The 27,809-nt window shown below is 51.8% G+C and overlaps 2 protein-coding genes across 6 annotated transcripts; both read left to right on the forward strand.

Moving 5' to 3' along the window:
- Window positions 1-60: 60 nt before the first annotated feature.
- RSPH6A (radial spoke head 6 homolog A) lies at window positions 61-22,134 on the forward strand. 4 transcript variants are annotated; one of them, XM_077848155.1, is made up of 7 exons: window positions 61-885; window positions 3,834-4,071; window positions 11,208-11,975; window positions 13,069-13,213; window positions 13,945-14,062; window positions 18,175-18,443; window positions 21,998-22,134. In XM_077848155.1, exons 1-6 carry the CDS (start codon window positions 221-223, stop codon window positions 18,410-18,412), a joined length of 2,172 nt encoding a protein of 723 aa, XP_077704281.1. In that variant the 5' UTR covers window positions 61-220; the 3' UTR covers window positions 18,413-18,443; window positions 21,998-22,134. The 4 variants fall into 4 exon arrangements, with proteins under 4 accessions (XP_077704281.1, XP_077704292.1, XP_077704271.1 ...); XM_077848166.1 differs by lacking the exon at window positions 21,998-22,134 and adding an exon at window positions 18,797-18,994; XM_077848145.1 differs by lacking the exon at window positions 21,998-22,134 and having other exon boundaries at window positions 18,175-18,572.
- Window positions 20,334-27,485, forward strand: DMWD (DM1 locus, WD repeat containing). Of its 2 annotated transcripts, XM_077848192.1 has the most exons (5): window positions 20,336-20,809; window positions 21,998-22,180; window positions 24,387-25,655; window positions 26,521-26,595; window positions 26,943-27,485. In XM_077848192.1, the coding sequence occupies exons 1-5, from the start codon at window positions 20,369-20,371 to the stop codon at window positions 26,988-26,990; spliced, it is 2,016 nt and encodes a 671-aa protein (XP_077704318.1). In that variant the 5' UTR covers window positions 20,336-20,368; the 3' UTR covers window positions 26,991-27,485. The 2 variants fall into 2 exon arrangements, with proteins under 2 accessions (XP_077704309.1, XP_077704318.1); XM_077848183.1 differs by lacking the exon at window positions 26,521-26,595 and having other exon boundaries at window positions 20,334-20,809.
- The last annotated feature ends 324 nt before the right edge of the window (window positions 27,486-27,809 follow it).

Here is a 27,809-nt window from a genome sequence, read left to right on the forward strand (position 1 = left end):
AGGCCCTCGGTCGTGGGGGTGCGCCTGCGCAAAAGCCAACCCCTGGCCCCGGCGTCCCCGCGCGCCCCCGCGCGCCCTCCCCTGGTAACGGCCCGCCCCCTCCCTCCTTAGAAACGGGCGCGGCTGTAGAGGCTACCGGGCTTGTGCCGGCAGGTGGGCGACTGATCTGGCCTGCCTGTCTGCAAGCCTTCCTCCAGGAAGCTGTGACCCTTTTTGAACTATGGGGGACCCACCGCCCGACCCTGAACCCCCCTCCCAGCAACCCTCAAGTTGGAGGAGTTCCCAGACCTCCCAGCGGCGCAGTTGGGAAGTCAATCAGTTCCAGCCCAGCGTCTCTGAGGAGGTGCAGCAGATATCCCTCGATGGCCTGGACCTGCAAAGCAGTCAAGGGATCCCCGCGAGCCAGACCAACCTGCGGGGCTGGTCATCAGGGGCCAGCCTGACCCAACCGGAGAACTTGATGTACCAGCCTGAGGAAGCCCCGTTGGGTGGTCTAGAGTACCCATCCCTGAATATGGGCTTTCCCTCCGAGTTACAGCCCCAACCTTACCTGGAAGAAGGCGAGAGCCAGGCCACCCGAACGGCCAGCCTAATGCTGCAGCAACTACAGCAGGGCCAAGGCAACCTCTTCCAGCAACTGGACTCTTCCTACCAGTCCGACTTATTGGGCCAGTTCAACATGTACCAGAGAGAAGACCTACAGTTCGACCAGGGTGCCCAGCATGGGCCCTACATGAGGGATGACCCCACCCTCCAGTACACGCCCTCTGAGCTGGGCTTCATGCCCTTCAGTATGGAGGTGCCTGAGCCAGAGCCTCGGGAGCTAGCTGTGCAGAATGCCAAGGCCTACCTGCTGCAGACCAGCGTCAGTTGCAGCCTCAGCCTGTGAGAAGGGGCTCATGAGTGGGGAGGGGGTGTGACCCAGGCAGGGAGAGGCCCCACCCACCCCAGCCCCATCTCTGCCTAAGGTTCTGGGGTCTCTTCAGACAGGAGATCACCCCTCATGGGTCACCAGTGCCTGTTCCAGGGGCATCTAACTCAGACCAGGAGTCAGGGGATGAAACTGCTAACAATAGCTAACATTTACTTACCAGACATTGTGCCACCATTCACACATTAGCGCCTGGTTCTCACAGCTGAGGTTAGCACACCTACCTTTCCTGTTTTATAGAGGATAAACCAAGGCAGAGAAATTAGGTCCCATATCCAAGATGATAACAGCTAGGATGTGGCAGATGCATGTAATTTGGCTCCTGAGGCCCAATTATCCACTAATTTTTTTTGCCTGGAGAAGGAGCTTGCCAAGGCCACTTAGCTGTCCCCATTACATCTTTGTAAAACTTGCATTCTAGTGGCAAAATGGACAATATAAAAAGTGATAGGCAGTGATAAGAGCTTAGGGGAAAAATAAGGCAGGGTAAAGGGGGGGTTAGTGAGTACATGTTACAATAGCATGAGGTCAAGGAAGGCCTCAGAGGGGGTAACTTTTGGTCAGGGACTTGAAGGAGAGCATCTTGCACGTAACTGGAGGAGAAGTTCAGGTATAAGATACAGCACGTTTAAAAGCTTTAAGGCTCGCTGTGTTTGAGGAACAGCAAGGAGGCTGGTATGACTGGAACCAAGCAAGAAAGGGGCAGCAGGAAGAGACAAGGCTGGAGAAGTAACAAGACTTGCTAAAGGACAAAACTGACCCCATGCCTCTCATGTGCAGAGCTTGCCATGGCCCCCCAGTGCCCTCAGGGATAGATACATGCCTCTCATAACAGCCATTCAAACCACTATTGGCTCTCCAAACTTCATCTCTAGATCCTAAATCAGGAGTTTAGTCAAAACATCTAGCTCTTCCCCACAGTTCCTTCCCACCCTTGGGAGCTTCCTATTGAAAAGCTGGCAAAGTCTGACCTCTCCTTACCTTTTCCCAATTCAGTGATGGCTCTCCAGCATAGCCCAGACTGCTGCCAAAGGGTTTCCATCCAGCAGAAGGTTAGACATACATGCTTTGAAATCAGACCAGCCTGGTTTCAAATCCTGGCTGTGCAACTACTGTGTGACCTCATGACTTCAACTCTTCTGAGCCTCTGTTTCCTTAACTGAAGAGTAGGGATCATGATTGTTTCTCAGATGTATGATTGTGGTGAGAATCCTGCGCTGCTCTCAAGTGTCCAGCATAGTTCTGGGCTTGGGTGCAAGGAAGCCATTACTGTCATCACTCTGCCTCCTCTCCTCCCACAACCCCTCCGCCCACTCCAGCCACTCTGACCTCCTCAGTGTTCCTCCACTATGCCAGGCTCAAGTCATCTGCATGTGATTCCCAATCACATCCCCTGCAAACCATGGCAGTTTCAGTACTTTCTTTCCAATCCTTTTTACCTTTCCTTTCTTTTTCATGTCAGATTGCATTGGCTGGGACTTCCAGTACAGTGTTAAATACAAGCCTTGAAAGCAAGCATCCTCGTTCCCAGTCTTTTCACCATGTTTGGAGTGTGCTGTAGGTTACTTGTGGATCCCCTTTATACAATTATAAAAATTACCTTCTATTCCTAGTTTGCTGGGCTTTTTTTTTTTTTAAATCATAAATCGGTGTTGTATGTTATCAAACACTTTCTCTGCACTGGTTGAGGTTATCTTATAAATGTGTTTTAAGATTTATTATTTTAGAGAGCACACACAAGTATAGGGGGAGGGGCTAAGGGAGAGAATCCCAAGCAGACTCTCTGCTGAGCAGGGAGCGAGCCCCTCTCAGGGCCCCATCCCAGGACCCTTGAAATCATGACCTGAGCTGAAGTCATGAGTTGGATGCTTCTGACTGAGCCACCCAGGTGCCCCAACTTGTTATATATATAGTAACATGATGAGTTATATTTTTTCTACTTTTCTGTATCAGCCCAGTCCTGTTATTAGCCCAGTTTAATCATGGTATGTTGTCTTTTTGAGAGCAACTTTTTGCTGGATGCCAAATGCTAATATTTAGCTCAGGATTTCAGCATCCAGGGGCCCCTGGTTGGTTCAGTTGGTTAAGTGTCTGCCTTTGGCTCAGGTCGTGATCCTGGGATCTCCCTGCTCAGCAGAGAGTCTGCTTCTCTCTCTGCCTCTCCCCACCTGCCACCTGTCCCCTTGCTTGTGCTCTCTCACTCTCTCTCTCTCTCTCTCAAATAAATAAAATCTTAAGGGGCAGCCCTGGTGGCTCAACCATTTAGTGCCGCCTTCCACCCAGAGTATGATCCTGGAGACCCCGGGTTCAAGTCCCACGTCAGGCGCTCTGCATGGAGCCTGCTTCTCCCTCTGCCCCCCCCCCCCTTTCTCTGTGTTTCTCATGAATAAAATCTTTTAAAATCTTAAAAAAAAAAAATCAGCATCTATATTTCTAAACGAGATTGGCATGGAATTTGCCTGTCTCCTAGTTTCCTTGAGTTTTATTAAGATTCTGTTAGACTCATGAAATGTCTCAGGGCCTATATACCAGTTGCCCCCTCTGACTGAAACACCCCTAATATCTGTATGATTTGGCTCCTCACATCATTCAGATCTCAGCTTAAATGTCACCTTGGTGTGACTTTCCCTGGCCTCCCATATTCACAATGGGAAGCCATCTATCCCTGGCATTCCCTGTCCCCATTCCCTGCTCTGTCTTCACAGAAGGACACACTATATATTTTGCCTATTGGGTTAATGTCTGTCTCCATCAACGAATGTCAGCTCCACCAGGACAGGGACAGTTTCTCTTCTCCACGAGGGTCCCCAGCGCCAGGCACAGGACCAGGCACATAACAGTGAGCTCACTGAGCTGAGCTAGTGCTGTTTCCCACCTCCCACTCCCTCCCCGCGGGAGGCAGGTATGAGCACCTGGTGAACCTGCTGACCAAGATCCTGAACCAGCGGCCCGAGGACCCCTTGTCCATCCTGGAGTCGCTGAACCGCACCACGCAATGGGAGTGGTTCCACCCCAAGCTGGACACCATGCGGGACGACCCCGAGATGGAGCCCACCTACGAGATGGCGGACAGACAGAGGGGGCTGTTCCTTCGGAGTGGCGCGGGAGGCGAGGGTGAACAGGAGTTGGAGGAGGAAGTGGTAAGTGAGCCGGTGGGAGGGGCGCGCGGCGCGACGGGCGGTGGCCAGGGCTTAGGCACCCCTGAGCTCAGGTCTGCAGGTGAGGGAGCGCACGCGGTAACCACCCAGAAACACAAACGATTTCGGTTTCATGTGCGCACCGGTCCGAGGGGGCCAAGACCAGTCACTGAGGGCTTAGAGTGCTCGGCCCAGGGGCTCGGGCTTTTTCCTGAGCGCCCTGGAGTGCCCTGCAAGCATCTGAAGCAGAAGAGCTAGTGGGCTCTGCTTTTTAGAAACCTGACTCCTGCAGCCGCCTCGAAGTGGAGACTGGAGTCTCTTACTGTCTTTTCTTTAATCCTTCCTCCCGAGAATAATCTGCTTGCAGACCTCCTGGAGTCTTCTCAGGACTGAAGTGCACCACACCCCCACCCCGCGAGTCCTTGGACGCAGTTTCCCCTTTTGTTAAGTTGAGACCCTCTAAGAATTCTTCCACTCTTGGCCCCTTAACATTTCGCTATCCTCAGAATATTTAATTCCACAACTATTGCCAGAATTGGTCAACAGCCGAGAAATCAGGTAAAGTGTTCTTTCCCTCTCATGCAAGAAACATTTGTGGAGAACCCTTGTTTAGATCCTTCGGATACCTCCTAGGCCCTTGCTAAGAGCTTGAAGAGCACTGTCTCCTTTCATCCCTGAAGCAACCCTGCAAGGCAAGTGCTACTTATTCCTATTTGTGGAGGAAACACGTAGGGTCAGAGGGCACAGAGGAAGCACCATGACCTCCAGAGCCCCTGCCATACACAACCTTTGCCCTGTCTGCAGCTGCTGCTGCTCTGTGCTCACTTCCAGCTATGATTCTGAGACTCCAGGATTCTGGGGAAGGAACGCGCCACCCATGGGCGAGGAGAGCCCAGGTGGAAATCCCAAGTCTTGGGCACGAAGTTTTACCTGGGAGTGTGGTTTTAAATTTCAGATCTGGGGGCAGCCCGGGTGGCTCAGAGGTTTAGCGCTGCCTTCAGCCCAGGGCGTGATCCAGTAGACCCGGGATCCAGTTCCACATTGGGCTCCCTGCATGGAGCCCGCTTCTCCCTTTGCCTGTGTCTCTGCCTGTGTGTGTGTGTGTCTTATGAATAAATTTTAAAAATCTTAAAAAATAAATAAAATAATAAATTTCAGATCTGGAGGCCCCACCCACTTAGAACTTCACCTTTCCTAACCCTCCCTACCCTGCCCCCGGATCTAACCCATATCTAAGGCACTATCTAAGGCAGAGGGCCCTGCTGCACTCCTGGGAAATTCTATCCCTTGGGAGGCTCTGCCCCTTTATATGTGTGTCTGGACAGGGGTGGTCCCCTGAAGGCCCCACCCCACCCCTTTAGAACTTGGGAGCTGGAATTCTTTTTTTTGTTGTTTTGTTTTTTTTTACTTTTTTAAGATTTTGCTTTTATTTTATTTATGAGAGGCAAAGGGAGAAACAGAGCAGGGAGCCTGATGTGGGACCTGATCCCAGGACCTCAGGACCACGACCTGAATCAAAGACAGACACTTAACTCACTGAGCCACCCAGGTGCCCTGGAGCTGGAATTCCTTTATATATATATACACATATATATACATATATATCTATTTTTTTTTATTTAGTCATGAAATACACACATAGAGGCAGAGACAGGCAGAGGGAGAAGCAGGAGCCCCATGTGAGACTCCATCCCAGACCCCATGATCATGCCCTGAACCAAAGGCAGAGGCTCAACCACTGAGCCACCCAGGCATCCCTGGAGCTGGAATTCCTAATGCGAGGTCTGCAAAAGGGCAAAATTGTGGGCATTTGTGACATGTACATGTCTCTAAGAAAAGACTTAAAGAAATTCAGCTTTTTGTGTTTATTTTTCTGATAGAAAATGAGGCTCTCATTTCCCTTTTCCTATTTCTTCTAAATTGCTAGCTGAGATCCTCAACAGCCTTTGTGGAGTAATGCATTCTTTCCTTACCGCTTCCTTTGAAATGCCATCTCTATGATTTATTTACACCTATATGGACTTGACCTGTTTGTGGATTCTCTTTTCTTCACCTTCACTCTGTGTATGGCTCTCTGCTCTAGAACTCTCCAGCTTGCTGTGTAACAGCCACTGCAATGCAGATTTGGCTATTTGGTAGCAGAAGGCTCCCTGTCACTGTGCCTCTGTTTCGTAACAGAGGCTGGTTATTCTTCCATTTATAATTTCAGACTAACTTAGGGCACACCTAGCATGAAGTTGGCCTGGGGTTCCCTCTCTCCCTCTCCCTCTGCCTCTCTCACCTCTCGTTCTCTCTCTCTCTCTCTCTCAAAATAAATAAATGATACCTTTAAAAAGTAACTTCAGACTAACTTTAGTATTACTGCATCACATTCCAAAAACTAACACTTTACTGTACCTGTTTGACAGCATAGATCACATTAAGGCAGGAAGTAGATGATGTTGCAGAACTGGAGACAAGTGGTTAAAACAAGATAGAAGTTTCTCTCACACCTGATATTCACACCTGATATTCAAGCAGTCCACAGCTTGGACTCCCCTGGGAAGGGGCACTGAAGACTGTCTTCTCCCCCATTCCCAACCCCCTTCCTTGTTTCTACACGAAGAGAACAGTGGTGGGGTTTTTTTTTAAGATTTTATTTATTTAGGGGATCCCTGGGTGGCGCAGCAGTTTGGCGCCAGCCTTTGGCCCAGGGTGCGATCCTGGAGACCCAGGATCAAATCCCATGTCGGGCTCCTGGTGCATGGAGCCTGCTTCTGCCTGTGTCTCTGCCTCTCTCTCTCTCTCTCTCTCTCTCTCTCTGTGACTATCATAAATAAATTAAAAAATTAAAAAAAAATTTTATTTATTTATTCATGAGAGACACACAGAGAGGCAGAAATATAGGCAGACAACCAGGCTCCCTGAATGGAGCCTGATACGGGACCCAATCTCAGGACCCCAGGATCATGCCCTGAGCCAAAGGCAGATGCTCAAGATGCCTGGGAGGCTCAGTGGTTGAGCATCTGCCTTTGGCTCAGTGCAAGATCCTGGGATCCTGAGATCTTGATTGAGTCCCACATCGGGCTCCCTGCAGGGAGCCTGCTTCCACCTCTGTCTGTGTCCCTGCCTCTCTCTGTGTGTGTCCCTCATGAATAAATAAATAAAATCTTTAAAAAATACAAAACAAAACAAAACAAAAAACAAACCAACCAAACAAAAACAAAGGCAGATGCTCAACCACTGAGCCACCCGGGTGTCCTGAGAGAACATTTTTCAGCATCATAGAAGCCTGGGTATAAATCCCCTCTCTGGCCAATGCAGTCAGTAAGGCTTGCTTCTGGCCGCAAATGCTTAATTGCATCAGGCTCCCTGCAGGGAGCCTGCTTCTCCCTCTGCCTATGTTTCTGCCTCTCTCTGTGTGTCTCTCCTGAATAAATAAATAAATAAATAAAATGGACCAAGCATTTCAGAAAAACATTTAATTACTTCATTTGGCCAAGAGTGGGCAGAGTTGGGGCATCTTGTCTGTGAGATCACTAAGAATCCGGCTTTTCCCTCCCCTCTGCTCTGTGTTTGGTCCTTGAGCCCATCACTTGATGTTCAAAAAACCATTGCTACAGCCTCAATCATCATATCCCCACACCAGTGTCCCAAAAAGGAAGGAAAGGAGCTTGTTTTTGTATGTCTTTAAAAAAATTTTTTGGGGGTGCCTGGCTTGCTCAGTCTGAGGAGCCTGCGGCTTGATCTCAGGGCTGTGAGTTTGAACCCCACGTTGGGGTAGAGTTTACTAGAAAAATAAATAAACTAGGGGCACCTGGGTGGCACAGTCAGTTGTGTTGACTCTTGGTTTTGGCTGGGTCGTGATCTCAGGGTCATGGGTTCAAGCCCCCAGGTTGGGTTCTGTGCTCAGCACAGAGTCTGCTTGAGAGTCTCTCTCCCTCTCCTTCTCCCCTTCCTGCTCATGCTCGTTCACTCTCTCTATATCTATCTCAAATAAATAAACAAACTTTAAAAAATAAAAATTAAAAATAAAATTTTTAAATTGGGAGTAAAAGTTTCCCAGAAGCCTCTCAGAAGACCTCTGCTTGCATCTCATTGCCCAGATTGAGTGACATAACAATCCCTGGCTCCAAGGGAGGCTGGGAAAACAACCTTGGAGCAATGGAGAAAGGGCTTGGGGATGGTGCTGGCTCAGCCAGCTGACAGGACTGATTGACCCTTTTCAAGCCAAGAGTAGAGATGTGGCTGGGGCCCACGGCAGAGCTGGTATTCAGGGACCCCAGTGCCCATACTTCACTTTTGCCCCTCTCTCCTCCTGGCCCTCTCTACTTCACAACATACAGCTGCCCCATAGCAGCTGAGTTTACTTTTTAAAAAATACCATCCAGTTGCCATCAGGAAATCCTTTCTCCCAGATCATGGGATGGGATCATGGGATCTTCCTGGAAACTGGGAAGAAGAAAAGAAGAAGAAAGAGTCTGACCAGAGAATCTGGGTTCAAACCCAGTGTTACCAAAGGAGTAATTTCTAGGCAGGGTGAATGCCAGCTGTACTCTAACTCAGTCACACATTATGGGCAGTGAGGGGAGTAGAAAGAGAAGCAGAGTCTGATCTGTCATTTTAGGTCAGTTTTCCACTCTTGCTGCAATCAACAGTGGCCAAGGTGGAGAGATAATAATTTAAACATGATTGGTAAGGGCACTCCATTGCCGTGTGGACTGGGGGGCGGGGGGTGTGGATTAGGCGGGGAGGATTCTCAGAAAGAAGGTGATGCCACTGGTCCATGGGCCAGGCACACACTCCCAAGAAAGTTTCCTAGGCTCATTCCTTTATCTTCCTTCCTGTCAGCAAGGTGTCTTAGAATTAAGTTGGACTCAGCCCTCCCTGACTTGCTGGTGTCAACATCAATTAGGAAGACAAGCTTTAAATAAATAAATAAATAAATAAATAAATAAATAAATAAATAAATAAATAAATAAATAAATGGATCCCTGGGTGGCGCAGCGGTTTGGCGCCTGCCTTTGGCCCAGGGCACGATCCTGGAGACCGGGGATCGAATCCCACGTCGGGCTCCCGGTGCATGGAGCCTGCTTCTCCCTCTGCCTGTGTCTCTGCTTCTCTCTCTCTCTCTCTGTGTGACTATCATAAATAAATTTTTTTAAAAAAAAGGAAGATAAGCTTTTGCATTGTGTTTACAATTGAAGGAAAGTACCAACTACTTTCAAAAGAACAATTCTCCTATTCTAGAATATTGGGCTGTGCCTCTATGGAGCTGAGATAACCAATAGCACAATCTCAGTGGCTTAATATTACACAATTTATTTCTTGCTCACATTACCTGCCCATCCAGAGTTGGCAAAAGAACTTTTTGCTCATCAGCTGCTTGAGATCCGAGGATGATTTCTTGATGGAGATTGCATTGTGCCACAGGCTTCCACAGTTGCAAAGTAAAAAGCACATAGCCAACCCCACATTGGCTCTTACAGCTTCTGCCTGGCTGTGACATGTGTCCCTCTCTGTCACTGCTGCTTCAAGTATTCAGAACAATTGACACGGCCCCTCCCTGAGTACAATGGGGATAGAGGTGGGAGCCTATCATTCTCCTTTGGGGAGGGACGGCAAACACTTGCAGACCATAGTATGCCTATGTCCAGCAGGCATAGGGAGAAGATGCAATAAATTGTTCATCTTTTTTTTTAAGATTTTATTTATTCATGAGAAACACACAGAGAGAGGCAGAAACATAGGCAGAGGGAGTAGCAGCTCCCTGCAGGGAGCCCGACGCGGGACTTGATCCCAAGACCCTGGGATCACACCCTGAACTGAAGTCAGATACTCAACCACTGAGCCACCCAAGTGTCCCAATAAATTGTTCGTCTTAACACTATTCACAATTGGAGCTTTTATGAAAATGAGAATGCAATATATAAACCTTTAGGAAAAAAACCTCAGTATGCTTGTCACCAAATCTTTCACAGCAACTGTTGTGATTTAAGCATCAGCATCATATTTACACCAAACATCTGTTATGGATTGCATTGTGTCCTCCAAAAATTCTTGTGAAGGAGAAAGTATCCCTCCTCCAGGTGCTTCAGAATGGGACCTTATTTGGAAGTAGGGTCACTGCAGATGTAATTAGTTAAGATGGGGTCATTGTGGAATAGGGTGAGCCCCTAGTCCAATAAGACCAGCGTCCTTAAAGGAGGTTAAATGTGGACACAAAGTCTCAGTCATCCACTGTGTGGCTCCCACACTTACCTATTTCAGTTTCAGTCACACACTTAAGGTGAACCCATGTTGTTTTCTTATTTTTTTTTTGTTTTTTTGTTTTGTTTTGTTTTCTTATTGATGCTCTAACGAATTTAGTGGCTTAGATTTCTGGACCTGAACAAAAAAAAGTATTCAGGTTAGCCTTGTGGCCATATGGTTATGGGGGTGGCTGGACCCAAACCTCAATGTTTTCTAGTCCCAGTCCTCAACTTACTTACTCAACTTACTTGAGTCTCAACTGTCTCTCTGTCTCTCCCCTTCTGTCTCCCTGAACAAAGCAGATGGTGAAGGAGGAGGCAATGAGGGCAAGACTTATCATGCCCATCCTCTGACATCATTGATTCCTGAACTCAAAACCAGCCTCTTCCCTTAATTTGCTATATGATTTAGGGTATCTGTTAAGGGTGCATTTGGCTGCAAGTAACAGAAAACTACTATAAGTGGCCGCTTTGTCCCATAGAACAAGAAGGCCAGGAGGTAAGGCAGCTTAGTGATGCCACTGGGGAGAGGCAGTTTCCACCTTTCAGCTCTACCATCATTAGGGTGTGGGACATTGTCTCCCATTTGTTGCCTCATGGTCCCAAAATAGCTGCTGTGCCTCCAGATTTCACATCCTGTTCCAGGCAGAAGGAAGAGGGAAGGATGAAGGAGTAAAGGATTTTCTCCTAGTGGTTTTTCGTTGTTATTGTTGTTGTCGTTTTGCCTTTTCTTTCATATAATGGACATCCTCCCCAAGGACTCGCCCCTACATCTCACTGACCAACCGTGACCAACCCGCACATCAGCAGCTGGGTTACAGAGTAGTTCCCTTCTCTGGATTTTAGAAGAGTCAGGCTGGGGAGCCAGGCTTCAGCCTTCCCTCTGCCCTCCACCCCACCCCTCCGCAGGTTGAGACAGCGGTGCCCAACATCATGGAAACGGCCTTCTACTTGGAACAGGCTGGTGTGGGCCTGAGCTCAGACGAGAGTTTCCGCATCTTCATGGCCCTGAAGCAGCTGGTGGAGCAACAGCCCATCCACACCTGCCGCTTCTGGGGCAAGATCCTGGGGCTCAGCCGCAGCTACCTGGTGGCTGAGGTGGAGTTCCGGGAGGGCGAGGAGGAGGCGGAGGAGGAGGAGGTGGAGGAGATGATGGAGAGCACCGAAGGCATGGATGCTCATGGCGGCGAGGAGGAGGGCGAGGAGGACGAGGAGAAGGTCATTGACATTATCCCCAAGCCCATGTGGAAGCCACCGCCCATCGTCCCCAAGGAGGAGAGCCGCTCAGGCACCAACAAGTACCTGTATTTCGTGTGCCACGAGCCGGGCCGGCCGTGGACACGGTTGCCGCACGTCACGCCCATCCAGATCGTGCAGGCCCGCAAGATCAAGAAATTCTTCACCGGCCACCTGGACGCTCCCGTCAACAGCTACCCGCCCTTCCCGGGCAACGAGGCCAACTACCTGCGGGCCCAGATTGCACGCATTTCCGCCGCCACGCACATCAGCCCGCTCGGCTTCTACCAGTTCAGCGAAGAGGAGGGTGATGAGGAGGAAGAGGGCGGCGCAGGCCGCGACTCCTACGAGGAGAACCCCGACTTTGAGGGCATCCCGGTGCTGGAGCTGGTGGATTCCATGGCCAACTGGGTGCACCACACGCAGCACATCCTGCCGCAGGTGAGGACCAGGGACCCCAGCCTCTTCACCTGGGGCATAACCAGGGGCTCCCCAGCACTGCTCTCCGCCAGACGCAGTGCTGAATAATGTGCATTCGCCCGTTGTTTCATTCACTCTGGGAAATCCGCTGACAGTGGCAGAGACCTTCCGGGGCCACGTGCATCTTGGTGGCCTGCATTTTTCAGATTTTTGAAAAGGTGACAGCACACACATTCTAGATATCATGCAGCAGCTCAAGCTGGGGTTGGGACTGCAGTACCGCTCAGAGACTTTATTTCTATTGCAAATTGCTTCTCATTAGTTCAGGTTGGGGTTGCTGCCAAATGACACACACACAAAAAAAACGTGTGCTTTTCACAGCTTTTCAGAATTTGGAATTGTGGATAAGAGACTGAAGACCTGGCTTTCTCAAATGCCCGACTTGTTGGACTCTACATTCATTCATTCACTCATTCAAGGAAACAGCTGCTGTGTGCTAGGAACTTTTTATTCATTCATGTATTCAACAAACTTCTATTGACTCCACCTACCTCACTCCCTGTTGCAATATTTTATTGAATCCAAATAACTTTTTAGATTGTTATGACTATCATTCCCATTTCATAGTTGAGGCAACTGAAGTCTGCTCTATGCTGTGCATTTCGGTTCACTCATTCAACGAACATGAATCAGCCCTCCAGTGCCTCATGGAACCCAACAGCAGTCTAATGAGAGAGGCCCCTATGACACCACTATTTCACAGGTGAACAAACAGAAGATCATATGGGCTGCAGAATGTCAGCTCCACAGGGCAGAGATGGGAAGGGTCTCTTCTCTTGAGGATGTATCCCCAGCACCTACCTGTATATAGTAAGCACTCATTAAATACATGAAAAATGAGTGGATGAATGCACAGTTGGGAGCCACACAGCTAGCAGATAGCACGCATCTCCACCTCATCACTACAGCTCTCTCAGGCTGTCCTCCCTCCCGCAACCCTGCCCATACCTGGGTCCCTGAGGACAGGGCCAGTGCTCAGTGTCCTTCCTGGCCCCTCACCCCCTCCCAGAGTCCAGGTGCCGACTGACCTTCCCCTTCTTCTCCTCCCCTTCAGGGCCGCTGCACTTGGGTGAACCCTTTGCAGAAGATGGAAGAGGAAGAGGAACTGGGGGAGGAGGAAGAGAAGGCAGATGAGGGGATGGAGGAGGTGGAGCAGGAGGTGGGGCCCCCGCTGCTCACCCCGCTCTCAGAAGATGCAGGTAATGGTCCTCTTCCTTCATACATGCTAGCCCACCAGCCCAGGTGGAGCCTGGGGAGAAAGTAGGGGTGGGGGGGACAAGAAGACTGCCGAGGGCATCTCTCTGAGCCTCAGATATTGTCTCCTCTATAATATGGGGCTGGTGACAGTGACCCCCTCTTGGGGTTATGGGGACACGTCCATCTTGAGAGTCATGTCAAGCACATGGCCATGTTGCAGATGGGAGGAATATGATGTTTTGAGCCCCATGTGGGTTTGGGGGAGAGAGGAAGAGAGAGAGTTAGAGAGGCTTTCCCCCAAGGAGGCAGGACCTGAGTTGGATTTTGGAAGCCTGGAGAGGAATTTCCTGAGGTCAGGGCCTCAGGTCCCTGGAGGAAGGGAGAAGGAGAGGCTGAGAGTGGGTGAGTGGACACAGCACAAATTTGAACCCAGATCTCCGGGAGCCCAGGGCCTGTGCTGTGCCCTCTGTACTGTGGCCCAAACCAGTAGCCAACCTGGAAGGGAGATCATAGCATCTCCTGCAAGGGAGGTGAGATAAGTATACCCACTTCTTGGGTGTGGTCACTGAAGCTCAGAGAGGTGCGGTGGCTTCCTGGGGCCAGCCACAGTTCCCTTCATGCCTCTTCCCTATCCTCCTCCTTTGCTCCCTCCCCTTTTTCTGTCTCCCCTCCAGGGGGCTGTGCAGGGCTTCAGGAAGCTCTGACCTCCCTGGTGCTCTCCATTCTCCTGCAGAAATCATGCACATGTCTCCCTGGACTGCCCGCCTGTCCTGCAGTCTCTGCCCGCAGTACTCCGTGGCTGTCGTACGCTCTAATCTTTGGCCAGGGGCGTATGCCTACGCCAGTGGCAAGTAGGTCTTCTCCTAATCCCTTCCAGCAGAGAAAGCCCCTCCAACTTCTTCAGAGTCAGGGTGAGGGCAGGGGGCGAGGCGGAGATTGGCAGGACCCCCTTCAGGAAGCCCCCAGGGCCGACTCCCACACTCAGCTCCAGGAGTTCCACTAAGGCTAAAATGAGAAATCCTCGGATAAGAGAATGGAGAATCAGAGAGAGAAAGGAATGGACCCAGGGTCACACAGCATATGCAGGATTCAAACCCTGGATCTCTGACCTCCCAGCCCAGGCTTCTTGGCTATATGGGTCACAGAGCTTGAAAGGACTCAGGAGTCCACTTTGAGGTGGCTGTGACAGGAGCAGAGGCTCATGTCTGGGGGAGTCTAACTCCTTCCCTGGGCCCCCTGGACAGTTCTTCCAATTTGAATGTTCTCCTCTACTGGGCAGAAGTCCTCCCAACCAGGATCCCCCACCAGCTGCTCCCAAAAGGTCTGCAGGCTGAAGTCACTCCTGCATCTTCCCACCTGCAGCTACACACTCACCACCCACTCACTACACATCAAGAGTCCCTGGGTCTCGCCCACCAGGCGCATCCCAGCCTTCCTGCTTAACCACTTAGGGAGTGCACCCTGCAGCCATCGGGCGGGCGCACTTACCAGCTCTGTCCACCAGATGGCATGATAAGTTTCCATAGATTTTTTTAATTTTTCCATCTCTGTGATAAACCTATACTTTGTTGGATCCTATGATGAGATTTCAAGTAATCTTGATACTTCAATTACATTCTTGGCATTCTCCCCTCTCCAGAAACAAGGAAGAATCTCGCCTGCTTGTTTTTGCCAACCCCCTTCTTCTGCCCACATCCCAATTTGCCAACATCTGTTCTTTTCTTTCTTTCTTTTAAGATGTTTTTTTAATTTTAATTTTTTTAATTTTTAAAAAGACTTTATTTATTTATTCATGGTGGGGGGGTGCAGAGGGAGAAGCAGGCTCCATGCAGGGAGCCCAATATGGGACTTGATCCCAGGACTCCAGGATCATGCCCTGGGCTGAAGGCAGGTGCTAAACTGCTGAGCCACCTGGGAATCCCAAGACTTTATTTTTAAGTAATCTCAACACCCAATTCAGGGCTCAAACTCATAACCCTGAGATCAAGAGTCACATGCTCCATCAACTGAGCCAGCCAGGCGTTCTGCCAATATCTTTCTGAAAGCAACAGATCCAAATTTGGAACTCCATTCACTCATCCAAACTTCACTCACCCAAACACCACTCAATCATTCATCCCTCCAACTATTTTTTTAAAAAAGATTTTATTTATTTGGGAGAGATAAAGAACGTACACAAGCACAAGTGGGGGGAGGGGCAAAGGGAGAAGCAGGAACAGATTCCTCACTGAGCAGGGAGCCCAGATAGGGCTTGATCCCAGGACCCTGGGATCACAACCTAAGCCAAAGGCAGACACTTACCAATTGAGTCACCCAAGTGCCCTGCTCCTCTTTCTTTTTCTTTATAAAAGACTTGGATGTTACTGTTTGATAGCTGTATGTTAGGTCCCAGGCCCTTTATTGAAAAGATGATGTGGATCGTGCCTCTGAGCAGACAGAAGAAGCATAGACATTAATCATACAGCATACACCCCCTCAGCTGAATAAATACCCCGTTACAAACTAAGTACCACTGGGGACAGTGGAGGGACCAATTACAGTTGGAAATTGTCATCTTAAGGGGATCAGAGTAGATTCCTGGGAAGAGCAGCCTTGATGTGAAATCTTTGGGAAAAGAGAAGTAACAAACAGGGAGAAAAGCAGATAGAGGACACTCTAGACCAGAGGTTCCCGGACTGGGAGTGCACAGGATCTGGTTAAACTGCAGGGTCAGGTGGGCAGAGGACTGGGGTTGGAGCCTGAGAGTCTGTCTTCCTTGCAAGTTCAATCTCACGGGTGAGGTTTCCAAGGAAGTAGTATATTTGAAGGCTCTGAGAAAGACCTGGAGGAAAACAACTGTCTCCAGAAGACCAAGGCTGTGATAAAGGGCAAAGCCACAGAGCCTTCATGGCAAACTCTCCATTCCCCTTTCCCCCCAGCCCCCTGCTATTCCTCTCTGCCTCTCTTCCTATCTCCTGGTCCCCTTCCTTTTCTCCCATATTCTCTTCTAATTAAAATTCTGGGAACAGGTAGACTGGGAGGCTTGGACGCACCCAATTATGTTTGTGTTTATTATCAGTCTCCTCCTTCTAGAATGTAGGCACCACAGCAGGGATTCTTGCTTAACGTGTTCACTGCTGGGTCCCCACATCTAGACCAGCACTGTCCAACATAAATAAAATACAAGCCACCTGTATCACTTTCGATTTTCTTTTCTTTTCTTTTTTAAGATTTTATTTATTTACCCATGACAGACACACAGAGAGAAGCAGAGACATAGGCAGAGGGAGAAGCAGGCTCCCAATAGGGAGCCTGATGTGGGACTCGATCCCCGGACCCCAGGATCATGACCTAGCCAAAGACAGACGCTTGATCACTGAACCACCCAGGTGCCCCCCGCCTTTTTTTACTTTTTTATTTTTAATTTTTTCTATTTTTTAAATTAAAAAAATTTTTTTCCAGTGCTAGTCACATTCAAGAATAAAAACAAAATTCATCTTAATAATATATTTTATTTCACCCTAAATATCCTAAATGCTATCATTACAACATGAAATCAGTAATGTAAAAATTATCAAGCTGTTCTGCACTCTGTCTTATTTTCATACTATGTCTTCAGAATCTGCTGTGAAGTTGACACTTACAGTACATTCCATTTGATGCTACCTTTTCATCAGAAGTACTTGACCTGTATTCATTTTTTAAACGGATTTTATTTATTCATGAGAGACCCAGGGAGGCAGAGACATAGGCAGACGGAGAAGCAAGCTCCCTGCAAGGAGCTCGGTGTAGGACTCGATCCCAGGACCCTGGGATCACCACCCGAGCCAAAGGCAGACGCTCAACCACTGCCACCAGGTATCCCTTGACCTGTATTCAGATTTCACAACATTTACAGTTGACATAATAGATTCGGGTACCCAAGTTGCCCCAGGCATGCTTAGACATTTGCCAATAACCCTACTGAGTATCAGTTTTATTGCTTAAATGTAAGTTCATTAAAATGAAATAAAATCCACTCTGACAACAACAGAACACACATTCTTCTCAGGTGCACATAGAACAGCTTCCAGGACTAGACCGTGAAACAAGTCTCAATACATTTACCCAGATACTGGTCATACAAAATATGTTCTCTGGCCACATTGGGGTGAAATTAGAAATCATTAACAGAAGGAATTTGGGGGAATTTCACAGATATGTAGAAATTAACACATTCCTAAATAACCAGGGGTACTGAAGAAGAAATTGCCGGCAAAAATAGAAAATCAGGGCAGCCCGAGTGGCTCAGAGGTTTAGCGCCACCTTTGGCCTAGGGTGTGATCCTGGAGACCCGGGATCGAGTCCCACATCGGGTTCCCTGCATGGAGCCCGCTTCTCCCTCTGCCTGTGTCTCTGCCCCTCTCTTTCTCTCTCTCTCTCTCTCTCTCTCTCTCTCTGTCTCTCATGAATAAATAAATAAAACCTTTAAAAAATAGAAAATCAAATACAATTTAGGCACCTGGGTGGCTCAGTGGTTGAGTGTCTGCCTTTGGCTCAGGTCCCGGGATCGAGTCCTGCGTTGGGCTTCCTACGGGGAGCCTGCTTCTCTCTCTGCATATGTCTCTGCCTCTTTCTGTGTGTCTCTCATAAATAAATAAAATCTTTTTTTAAAAAAAATCAAATACAATTAGAAACTTAGTGGTAAAAAAAAAAAGAAAGAAAGAAACTCGGTGGTTTGGTCACACTAGCCACATGTCAAGTGCTCAGTGGTTATATGTGTTGTCTTAGAGTGTGACTCTAGACACGCCTGGCACTTAGGAGTCAGATGCTCAAAAAAGATTGAAGAACAAACACCCAAACAAGAGAAACCCTGTGGGCAGATATCACCCCACCACCCATCACTTTGCAGTCATGCTGTGCCCCCAACTGGGCCCTACTTTCAATGAAAGCCCAGGCTGGGGCCTTCAAGAGAGGATTTCCCAGTATCTCTCTGCCTTTGCAGGAAGTTTGAGAACATCTACATTGGCTGGGGTCACAAGTACAGTCCCGACAACTTCAACCCACCCCTGCCAGCCCCCATTCAGCAGGAGTACCCCAGGGGCCCAGAGGTCATGGAGATGAGTGACCCCACTGTGGAGGAGGAGCAGGCCCTCAAGGCAGCCCAGGAGCAGGCCCTGGCAGCAGCAGAGGAAGAAGAGGAAGATGAGGAAGAAGATGAGGATGAGGACCTGGATGACTGAAGGGGACTCCATAGCCCCCTCCCCCAAGCAGGTAGATAGCAGCTTTTCCCTTACACATTGTTAGCAATGCGTTGGTTTTTCACGGTTGTTTTGATTTCTGCCCGTGGAGGGCAGGAGTAGAAGAGGAAGGTAGCTGCTCTAAATAAAATTTCCCCCAGCATTATGGCCTAGCTCTTCATTTGTTCGTTGACATGGCCTCCAAGTTAGGGCTATGGGCTCTGTTGGGAACAGACATGGCCCAGCAGAGTCTCTCTGTTTCATTTCTTCCTTCATCTGGCCATCAAACAGCTATTGAAGGGCTTTTGGTTAGCTCAGCCCTGCACTGGGGACACAGAGGTGGCCAAGGAGCCCCAGCTCTGCTTTCCTGGGGCTCACATTCTGCAGGAAAGATGGACACATCCTCCAGCAGTGACAAAGCAGATGGGGGAGCCCAGAGGACTGACAGAGCTCCTGAGCCGACTCTTGAAGGGTCAAGGACAAAGTGAAGAAGAGCATTCCAAGCAGAGGGAACAGCATGTGCAAGGACCCAAGGGCAAGAGAGAGTTGTATTGATGTCATTTCCGGAATCTCCATGTTTGGACATGATGTGAGGAGTTAGTGGTGAGTGATGATGTTGGAAAGAGAGATTGGCTGGAGCAGATCACTCAGGGCTTTACTTTGCCCTGAGAACAGTAGGGAGCCACAGATGGGCTTGGAGCAAGGGAAGGCCCCAGTCACATTCATGCATTAGAAAGACTTTTCTAGATGCCAAGTGGAATGTACATAGAGGGGCAGGAGGAGAGTCTGGGGAAGCAGAGACAAGGCTGATGCTGAGATGGCCCGAGCAAGAGAGGAGGACTTTGGACCAGGGCTATGCAGAGAAAGGGACTGGAAAAGAGGACTTCAAGTGACAGAATGAAAAAGACTTGGGGTCCGGAAGCAGGGGGTGAAGGGAGACGATACAGATCTAGGGAAGTCTGCAGCCTGGGTGACTGGGGGCATAACAGTGTGAGCTCTCAGGTGGGGGGATACAGGAGAGGAGCAGGATTTGCAGAAAGATGTCAGTTTCATTGTGGGACTTGTTGAGTGTGAGATGCCTCTGGCACCTTCCGGTGAGAAATGGGTCAAAGAGGTTCTGTGTTGGGGCAGGGTGGCTTCAGGAGAAGTGAGGGGCACTGTCGATCAGCGGAGGCTCGTGGGATCAGCAAGAGCTTTTGGGATTACTAATCAGGACATGCAAGCATTGTGGAGACCCATGAAAACTCTGGAGTCAGAAGAGAGTGTTGGAGGACAAAGTGAGACTGTTGAAGATAGTGAAGTCATGGAGATACGCACCGGAGGCTGGTGGGAAATGTGGAAATGTTTGGGGTTAACGTTAATTGGTAGTAGGTTGGATGAAGTCCTTGGAGTTTTATGGAGACGCTGGAGATCATCGGGATTTGGGGGATCATCAAGGGTGGGGAGGAATGTCTGGAGATGCTGTCGCCTGTCGGGGATTTTAAGACGTCAGTGGGAAACACTGAAGGTCAGGAAGGTGTATGTTGGGAATCTAAGGAGGCACTGGAATCCCTGCGGTCGTCTGTGTCGTGATGGCAAAGCCAGGTTATGAACCAGGCCATCTCTTGAGGGTCCCTCCGTTGCTAGGCAAACGGTTCCCAGGGCGCCAGTTGCTAGGGATTTGTGCTTTTCCCTGACCCCGCCCATTTTCCCTCTGGGCCGCGCCCCCCAGCCAACCACACGTCGGACGCGGGCACAAACGCCACGCCCACCTTTCGCCCCGCCCCCTAGCCCCCGAACCGTTACCCGAGCGACAACCGGAGCTCATCCCGCCTTCAGATCCTGTTGCCAATCGAAGAGGCGTCGCTCGGGTGACCACCCCACCCCTTCCGGCGCGGGCCCGCGGCTTCCGGCAGGGGGCCCGGCGGCGGGCGGCGGTCCGGCAGCGGCGGGGCCCGGGCTGGGGGGGGGGCGCCCAAGATGGCGGCGGGCGGCGCGGAGGGCGGCTCGGGCCCCGGCGCCGCCATGGGGGACTGCGCGGAAATCAAGTCGCAGTTCCGCACCCGCGAGGGCTTCTACAAGCTGCTCCCCGGCGATGGCGCCGCTCGCAGGTCGGGTCCGGCTTCCGCCCAGACCCCGGCGCCGCCCCAGCCGCCGCAGCCCCCGCCCGGCCCTGCCTCCTCCTCCGGCCCCGGCGCCGCGGGCTCCGCGCCGTCCCCGCCGCCCGCAGGCCCGGGGCCAGGGCCCGCGCTGCCGGCCGTGCGCCTCAGCCTCGTGCGCCTCGGGGAGCCCGACAGCGCCGGGGCCGGGGAACCGCCCGCCACGCCCGCGGGGCTCGGTGCCGGAGGAGACCGCGTCTGCTTCAACTTGGGCCGCGAGCTCTATTTCTACCCGGGCTGCTGCCGACGCGGGAGCCAACGGGTGAGCGGCCTGCATCGTGGTGGCCTCGGTGCTGGCAGAGAGGATAGGGCCCCTTGAGGTGATCCAGAAGTGATAGGAGGGGCCCTGAATTGATATGGGGTTCTGAGATAGGCATCCTCGATGTGACAGACCTCCCAGGGGGATGGGTGCCCCGAGGTAATGCAAAACTCTAAAAGGTGGTGGGAATTTGGGAGGCCCTCTGGTTATGCGTAGGGCTTCTGGAGTGGTATTTTGGAGAGATTCGGAAGTGATATGGGATCCTCCATGGTTCTGAGTGGTAGGGAATCTGCAGGTGATAGGGAATCATGAGGTGATGCAAGCTTGAAAGTGATGGAAAGCCCAGGGATTTTGCAAGTCCAGAGGTGTTAGGAGGGGATCTTGAAACTTTGGGACCCCAGAGGAAGAATAATTGTGGAATTGATGGGGCATTTAGAGGTGATGGAGATCCTGCAGGGGTCCTGGAGATCATGAGGGTCCTGGAGAGAATGAGAATCTCTGAGCTGATGGGGAGCTGGGAGTGATAAGAGCCCTAAGAGGACATCCTCAGGTGTGATGGGTGTCTCTCGAGTGATGGAAGTCCCCAAGAAAATGAGACCCCTGGAGGTTATGGTGGTCCCCAAAGGTGATGAAGATCCTGAGAACCCTGAGGTGATGAAGGACCAAAAATGTGGAGGACCATGAGATTTAATGCATCCACAAACTGTAATGGGAGTCCTGAGATTTAGGGACTCCAAAGTAAGGAGAATCCTGGGATGTGAGGCCTTAAAGTCCTGGGGATTGGGGTGACCCTGTGTTTTGGAGAGCTTGGAATATTGAATTGCTAAGATCCAAGGGAGTTGCTGAGTTTATGGGCCAGGACTGGAAAGGAATTGGAGCTCAGGGACTGTGGGGACCCCTAGCCTTGATATTGCATGCAAGGGTGTCCCTAAAGTTAGGGGGTCCAACTTTGGGGGGAGGCACTGTGGTCTCGTATGGGGTGGAGGGGGGGGGGAACCTTCCTGCCTGTTTTTACTGGCTTTATGATTTGGGTCCCCCTTCCTGTCTGTGGTTGCCCACTCACCCACCCACCTACCCGCTTCACTCAGGGATTTCACCCTGCTTCCTCTTAGTGGTTTCCCCTGACCTCAACACCCTCTTCCTTCTTCTCAGTGGTAAAAGCTGTTAACTCCTTTTCTCCCATTGCTCAAGTCCATTGACCTCAACAAGCCAATTGACAAGCGGATCTATAAGGGCACCCAGCCCACCTGCCATGACTTCAACCAGTTCACTGCTGCCACAGAGACCATCTCCCTACTGGTGGGGTTCTCAGCTGGCCAGGTGCAGTACCTGGATCTCATCAAGAAGGACACCAGCAAGCTATTCAACGAAGAGGTGATTATGGGCCCCAGGGCCTATATCGGCTCCCCCTCCCCATTCACCACCCATACACCATTGCCATGAGACTGCAGCTGCCTGGGGAGCTGCAGAGGCCTGAGAGGGGCACGATACAGGAAAGACGGGACAAACTGACAGATGGTGCGGGTTCACAGAAAGCAGCTAGCATGATAGCAGCGAGTAATGACGGTGGCACCTGCTGTGCTTGGGGCCTGCGCTGTTAGCCCTTTGTGAACACATTACTCCTTTGTGTTCATCCTTGAGTTAGGGATTGTGCCCATGCTGCAGGGGAGACACCGGAGACCAGTTACTAGTTGAGACTTGTTTCAAGTCAGAGTTCTTGGTCTTCAAATTCTAGGCCCTCGGGCATTGGAGTCAAATCCTTACAGCACTGTTTACTCACTGTGTGGTGTTTGGAGAGGTGACTGTCCCTCCTGAGCCTCAGTTTTACTTCTCTGCAAAATGGGATTCTCATCCCTGCCTCACAGGACTGTTATTATGAATTCATATGTGGAGATAACGCAGTCCTGGCTAGACCTGGTGCCAAAGGACATGCCGAGGAACGATCTTACCCGTGGGCGAGGGCTGCTCTTGTCCTCTGTCTTCTCTCCATTCGGAGGAGGTGTTCTCAATATACAGAATATACAAATGGCAGAAGGGATCGAGGTCAACAACAGTAAATGGATTAAAAATGCCCTTGCTCATCCATTCACAAAATATTTATCGAGCGTTTGTCCTGTGCCAGGTCTTATTCTAAGTATGGGAATCTCACATCTTAGTGAACAAAACAGAGGGCCCTGCCTTTGTGGGGCCTTCATCTAACAGTTACCAAGTTAATTATGCTGTATGTCAGAAGGTGGTGAGTGCCACAGAGAAGAATCCAGCAGGGAAGGGAGATGTAGAGTGCTTGGTGAGGTTTAAATTAAGTAGGCTGGTCAGGAAAGGCTTTACTCGGGGATGGCATTGAAATAAAGACCTGAAGGAGGCAAGAAAGTTATCAGGGGAGGACATTCTGAGTAAAGGAGACAGCTAGGACCAAAGCCTGGAAGCAGGACAGCAGAAAGGCTGTGTGGCCACAGCAGTTATGGAGGGGAGGGTGGTAGTTGGGTCCTGAGAAATAACTGGGAGAGACTTGCCTGTGGAGGGTCTGGAGGGTCATGGAAAAACCTTGGCTTTCAGATCCTTTCTTGACCAGAGTTCATTTTAGCCAGAGAACACAGAAATCGTTTAATTCTTTAAGATTTTATTTATTTGAGAGAGAGCACGAGTAAGATGAGGGGCAGAGGGAGAAGCAGGCTTCTTGCTGAGCAGGGAGCCCGATGTGGGGCTTGATCCCAGGACCCTAAGATCATGACCCGAGCCAAAAGCAGATGCTTAACAGATTGAACCACCCGGGTCCCCCAATTTGATTATTTTCAAATGTTCCCAAGAATGAGAAGCAACTTAGATGCCTGGGGAAGAAGTTAATTCGTTGTGTACAGTGGGTGCCAAGGAGCTTCAAGGCTCAGTTCTCTCTGGAACTCTGCTTGAGAACAGCTGCCATTGGTTAGTGTTAGAGTGCCTGGTGCCAGCTTACCTTTTAACAGCATCTGTCTGGCAACAGAGTGGCAGTGGTGGCCTAGTGGCCAGTTAGGCCAGTGCAGGGGTGGTTGAAGTAGATTGGGAGGCAGGGGGAAAAGAGGGCAGGTTCTGAGTATTAGCGGAGGATTGGATATGGGTTGTGGAGGGGAAAGGAGCAGAGGCACATGAGCAGCTGGCAGTTGGGGCTGTCACTCGTGTGTCCAGCAAATCATTTCCAGGCACCTCCTGTGTGCACAGGTCTGTGCTCTGGGGCTAGACCAGTGGGCCACACTGATAAAGATCCCTTCTTTGGGGGAGCTGATGTTCTGTGAATTGATCTCTTGCTGAAGCCTGACACAGTAAAGACAGTGGACATAGTTAGATGAGAGTTCTCTGGAAGGCAGGACTGTCCCCATACTGAAGATGGGACAACAAGGCTCTGTAGAACTCCCTGTGACTGCTTCATAGGCAGCCCTGCTTCCTTGGCATTCCTTTGGCCTGGTGTCCATCCTTTGTCTCAGTGTGGGGGCCCTCTCCGAGGAGGTCCAGGCCATGTGTGAGGGCCGTTTCAGGGAGCCAGGTCGGGGAGGAGGTCTGCCAGGAGCAGACTGCCTTCCCCGACCCCCACCGTCTCTCCTGGCAGCGGCTGATCGACAAGACCAAGGTGACATATCTGAAGTGGCTGCCTGAGTCAGAGAGCCTGTTCCTGGCATCACATGCCAGCGGCCACCTGTACCTGTACAATGTCAGCCACCCGTGCGCCTCGGCCCCGCCCCAGTACAGCCTGCTGAAGCAGGGCGAGGGCTTTGCCGTCTACGCTGCCAAGAGTAAGGCGCCCCGCAACCCTCTGGCCAAATGGGCAGTGGGCGAGGGGCCCCTCAATGAGTTTGCCTTCTCGCCCGATGGCCGGCACCTGGCCTGCGTTAGCCAGGATGGCTGCCTGCGCGTCTTCCACTTCGACTCCATGCTCCTGCGGGGGCTCATGAAGAGCTACTTTGGGGGCCTGCTGTGTGTGTGCTGGAGCCCAGACGGGCGCTATGTCGTGACAGGTGGTGAAGATGACCTGGTCACCGTGTGGTCCTTTGCTGAGGGCCGTGTGGTGGCCCGAGGCCACGGCCACAAGTCTTGGGTCAATGCTGTGGCCTTTGACCCCTATACCACAAGGGCCGAGGAGGCAGCGGCGGCCAGCGGTGACGGTGAGCGGAGTGGCGAGGAGGAAGAGGAGCCCGACGCGGGGGGCACGGGCTCAGGTGGGGGAGCCCCCCTCTCCCCACTGCCCAAAGCCGGCCCCATCACCTACCGCTTCGGCTCTGCTGGCCAGGACACACAGTTCTGCCTGTGGGACCTCACCGAAGACGTGCTTTACCCGCACCCGCCCCTGGCCCGTACCCGCACCCTCCCTGGCACGCCTGGCACGACGCCCCCCGCCGCCAGCAGCTCCCGGGGTGCCGAGCCAGGCCCTGGCCCCTTGCCCCGCTCACTGTCCCGCTCCAACAGCCTCCCACACCCGGCGGGCAGCGGCAAAGCAGGTGGCCCAGGCGCCGCCACGGAGCCAGGCACACCGTTCAGCATCGGCCGCTTCGCCACGCTCACACTGCAGGAGCGGCGGGACCGGGGGTCGGAGAAAGAGCACAAGCGCTACCACAGCCTGGGCAACATCAGCCGGGGCGGCAGTGGGGGCAGCGGCGGGGGGGACAAGCCCAGCGGCCCCGCCCCCCGCAGCCGGCTGGACCCAGCCAAGGTGCTGGGCACTGCGCTGTGCCCGCGCATCCACGAGGTGCCACTGCTCGAGCCCCTCGTGTGCAAGAAGATCGCCCAGGAGCGCCTCACGGTCCTCCTCTTCCTGGAGGACTGCATCATCACCGCCTGCCAGGAGGGCCTCATCTGTACCTGGGCCCGGCCGGGCAAGGCGGTGAGTGGCCCCACGCCAGCCCCCTGGGGCCCAGGAAGAGGCAGGCATTGGCAGGAGGGCCTGTCACAGCCACAGCCTTTAGCCCTGAGGGATGAGGGGAAGCCAGGGAAATCTCCAGTGTCCTAGAGCAAGACTTCTCAGATCTTAGAGTAGTGGGCTTTTAGAACTCTCCATGGCAGCAGAGAGAGGCTTGGGTAGAAGAGACAGCTGGGAGTGGTGACGACCATGGCCAGCTATCTGAAAGGCAGCCAGTGGACCCGGCACAGGCAGGTCTTATCACTTGTCACTCGAAGCCAGATCTGTGTTTCTCCTGGAAATAGGATTTTTGAATTGTGAAACCCTTGAATGCGGGTCAAATTCTGTGGGCAACACTGAGTCTGTGGGCCCACTTTCTGGTATGGATCTCAGACTCTGGATCTAAGCCTGTCCACTGGAGTCACAGCTTGTGGAATCCCACTGGAATCTTGGGTTCCAGTGCTGCTCCCTCTGTGACCCAGGGCAAGTCACCGTTCCTCGCTGACCTCCGTCACCTCTTAGGGAGCCTGAAAGGTGGGTGGTGGGTGGATGTATCCATCTCCTGAAGTAGCCATGGGCTTCAGGAAGGTGGGGAAGATTCCAGTAGGGGAAGCACAGGCCTGGCACCTTCCATCTTTGGAGCTCTTGTCTCAGGTGGTTCAGCTCTGCGGGTTTGGGCTTGTACACCCAAGATGCTAGGTCTGAGGGCCGAGGCTTGGTTCCCTCAGAAAGTGGTTTCAGAACTGTAGGGCCTTGAATCCTTAGAACTTTCTAATGCAGTCTCAGAGGCAAGGTCGTTGGGATTTGGGGAGTCTGGTGAGTCCTGAAAGAGACCCCTCTATCTCCCTAGTTCACAGACGAGGAGGCCGAGGCCCAGACAGGGGAAGGAAGTTGGCCCAGGTCACCCAGCAAGTCAGTGGTAGAGGTAGGATCGTCCCTGAGTTCTCTCCCTGTAACCCCCAAGTCAGAAAGAGCCCCAAGTTATCCCCATCCTCTCCACCACTACCCTATCCTTTCTGCTCAGGACCAGCTGAGGATTTCAATTATTGTCTGAGAATACCACCTGTGGGGCCAGGGAAGCTAGTGGAGATGGGAGTTTTCTAGAGCAGTGGCCTGGGGGCGGGGCTTGGCCTCTGGGGGTGCTTGGGTGGACCGAAGGGCAAGGCCAGGTGGCAGCTGCTTTGGGAACTCCTGGCTGGCTCCCTCCCTGGGGGACTGATAGGAGCCCCAGGCGGCCTCTAACCCTCCTGTCTCCCCTCTCGTCTTCCCCAGGGCATCTCCTCCCAACCAGGCAACTCCCCGAGTGGCACAGTGGTGTGAAGCCATGGATGTCGGGGTTCCTCACCCATGTTCCCTGCCTCCTAGCCATAACCCTCCCGCTGACCTCACGGATCAATGTATTAACAAGACTAACCATGATGGATGGACTGCTCCAGTCCCTTGCCCTGCACAAATATGGGGGTCAGAGGGCCCCCAGACTGGCCCAGACACTTGGGGGGATGTAGTGGCCCGTGTGGCCTCAGCCTTGTCCCCACCCACTGCCAAGTACAATGACCCCTTCCTCTGAAACATCAGTGTTCGCCTCCTCCCTGTCCCCAGCATGTGACTGGTCACTCCTGGGGGAGAAGCTCCCCACCTACAAGCTCTGCAATGTGCCCCTCATCCTGTGGGCAGGGTGGGGGTGGCCCACCCCTGCCCTGGCCCCCACCCTGCCCCTGCTGTTTGTGCTTTTGAAGAGTGTTAAATTATGGAAGCCCCTCGGGGCCCTCCCTGTCCCCCAGGACCTCTTATTTATACTAAAGTTCCCTGTTTTCACAGTGTCTCTGTTCCCTTCCGGGAGGTGTGGAGGGAGTGTGCGAGCGTGCATGCGTGCACTTTCACAGCAGTCCTAGAATCCAGCTGCTTCAACCAAAGCAAGAGTTAGGCCCAACCTCTCCCCAGCCTAGTGCCCGCCCTGCTCTATTCTAATGCAGGAACAACTGAAGGCTAGGGAGGGACGCACTCCAGGCACACAGCTCGCGTGGCCTGGGTACCGAGAAGGACGGAGCCGCAAACGGAGGAGAGTGCCCCTAGGGCCCCCTTCCCAGTTGTTTGAAAGTGCCAGAACTGGTCAGTTCAGGGGGTGGGGGGGTCTGCCCA

Source organism: Canis aureus, chromosome 1 (genome assembly GCF_053574225.1).
Source record: "Canis aureus isolate CA01 chromosome 1, VMU_Caureus_v.1.0, whole genome shotgun sequence".
NCBI lineage: Eukaryota > Metazoa > Chordata > Mammalia > Carnivora > Canidae > Canis > Canis aureus.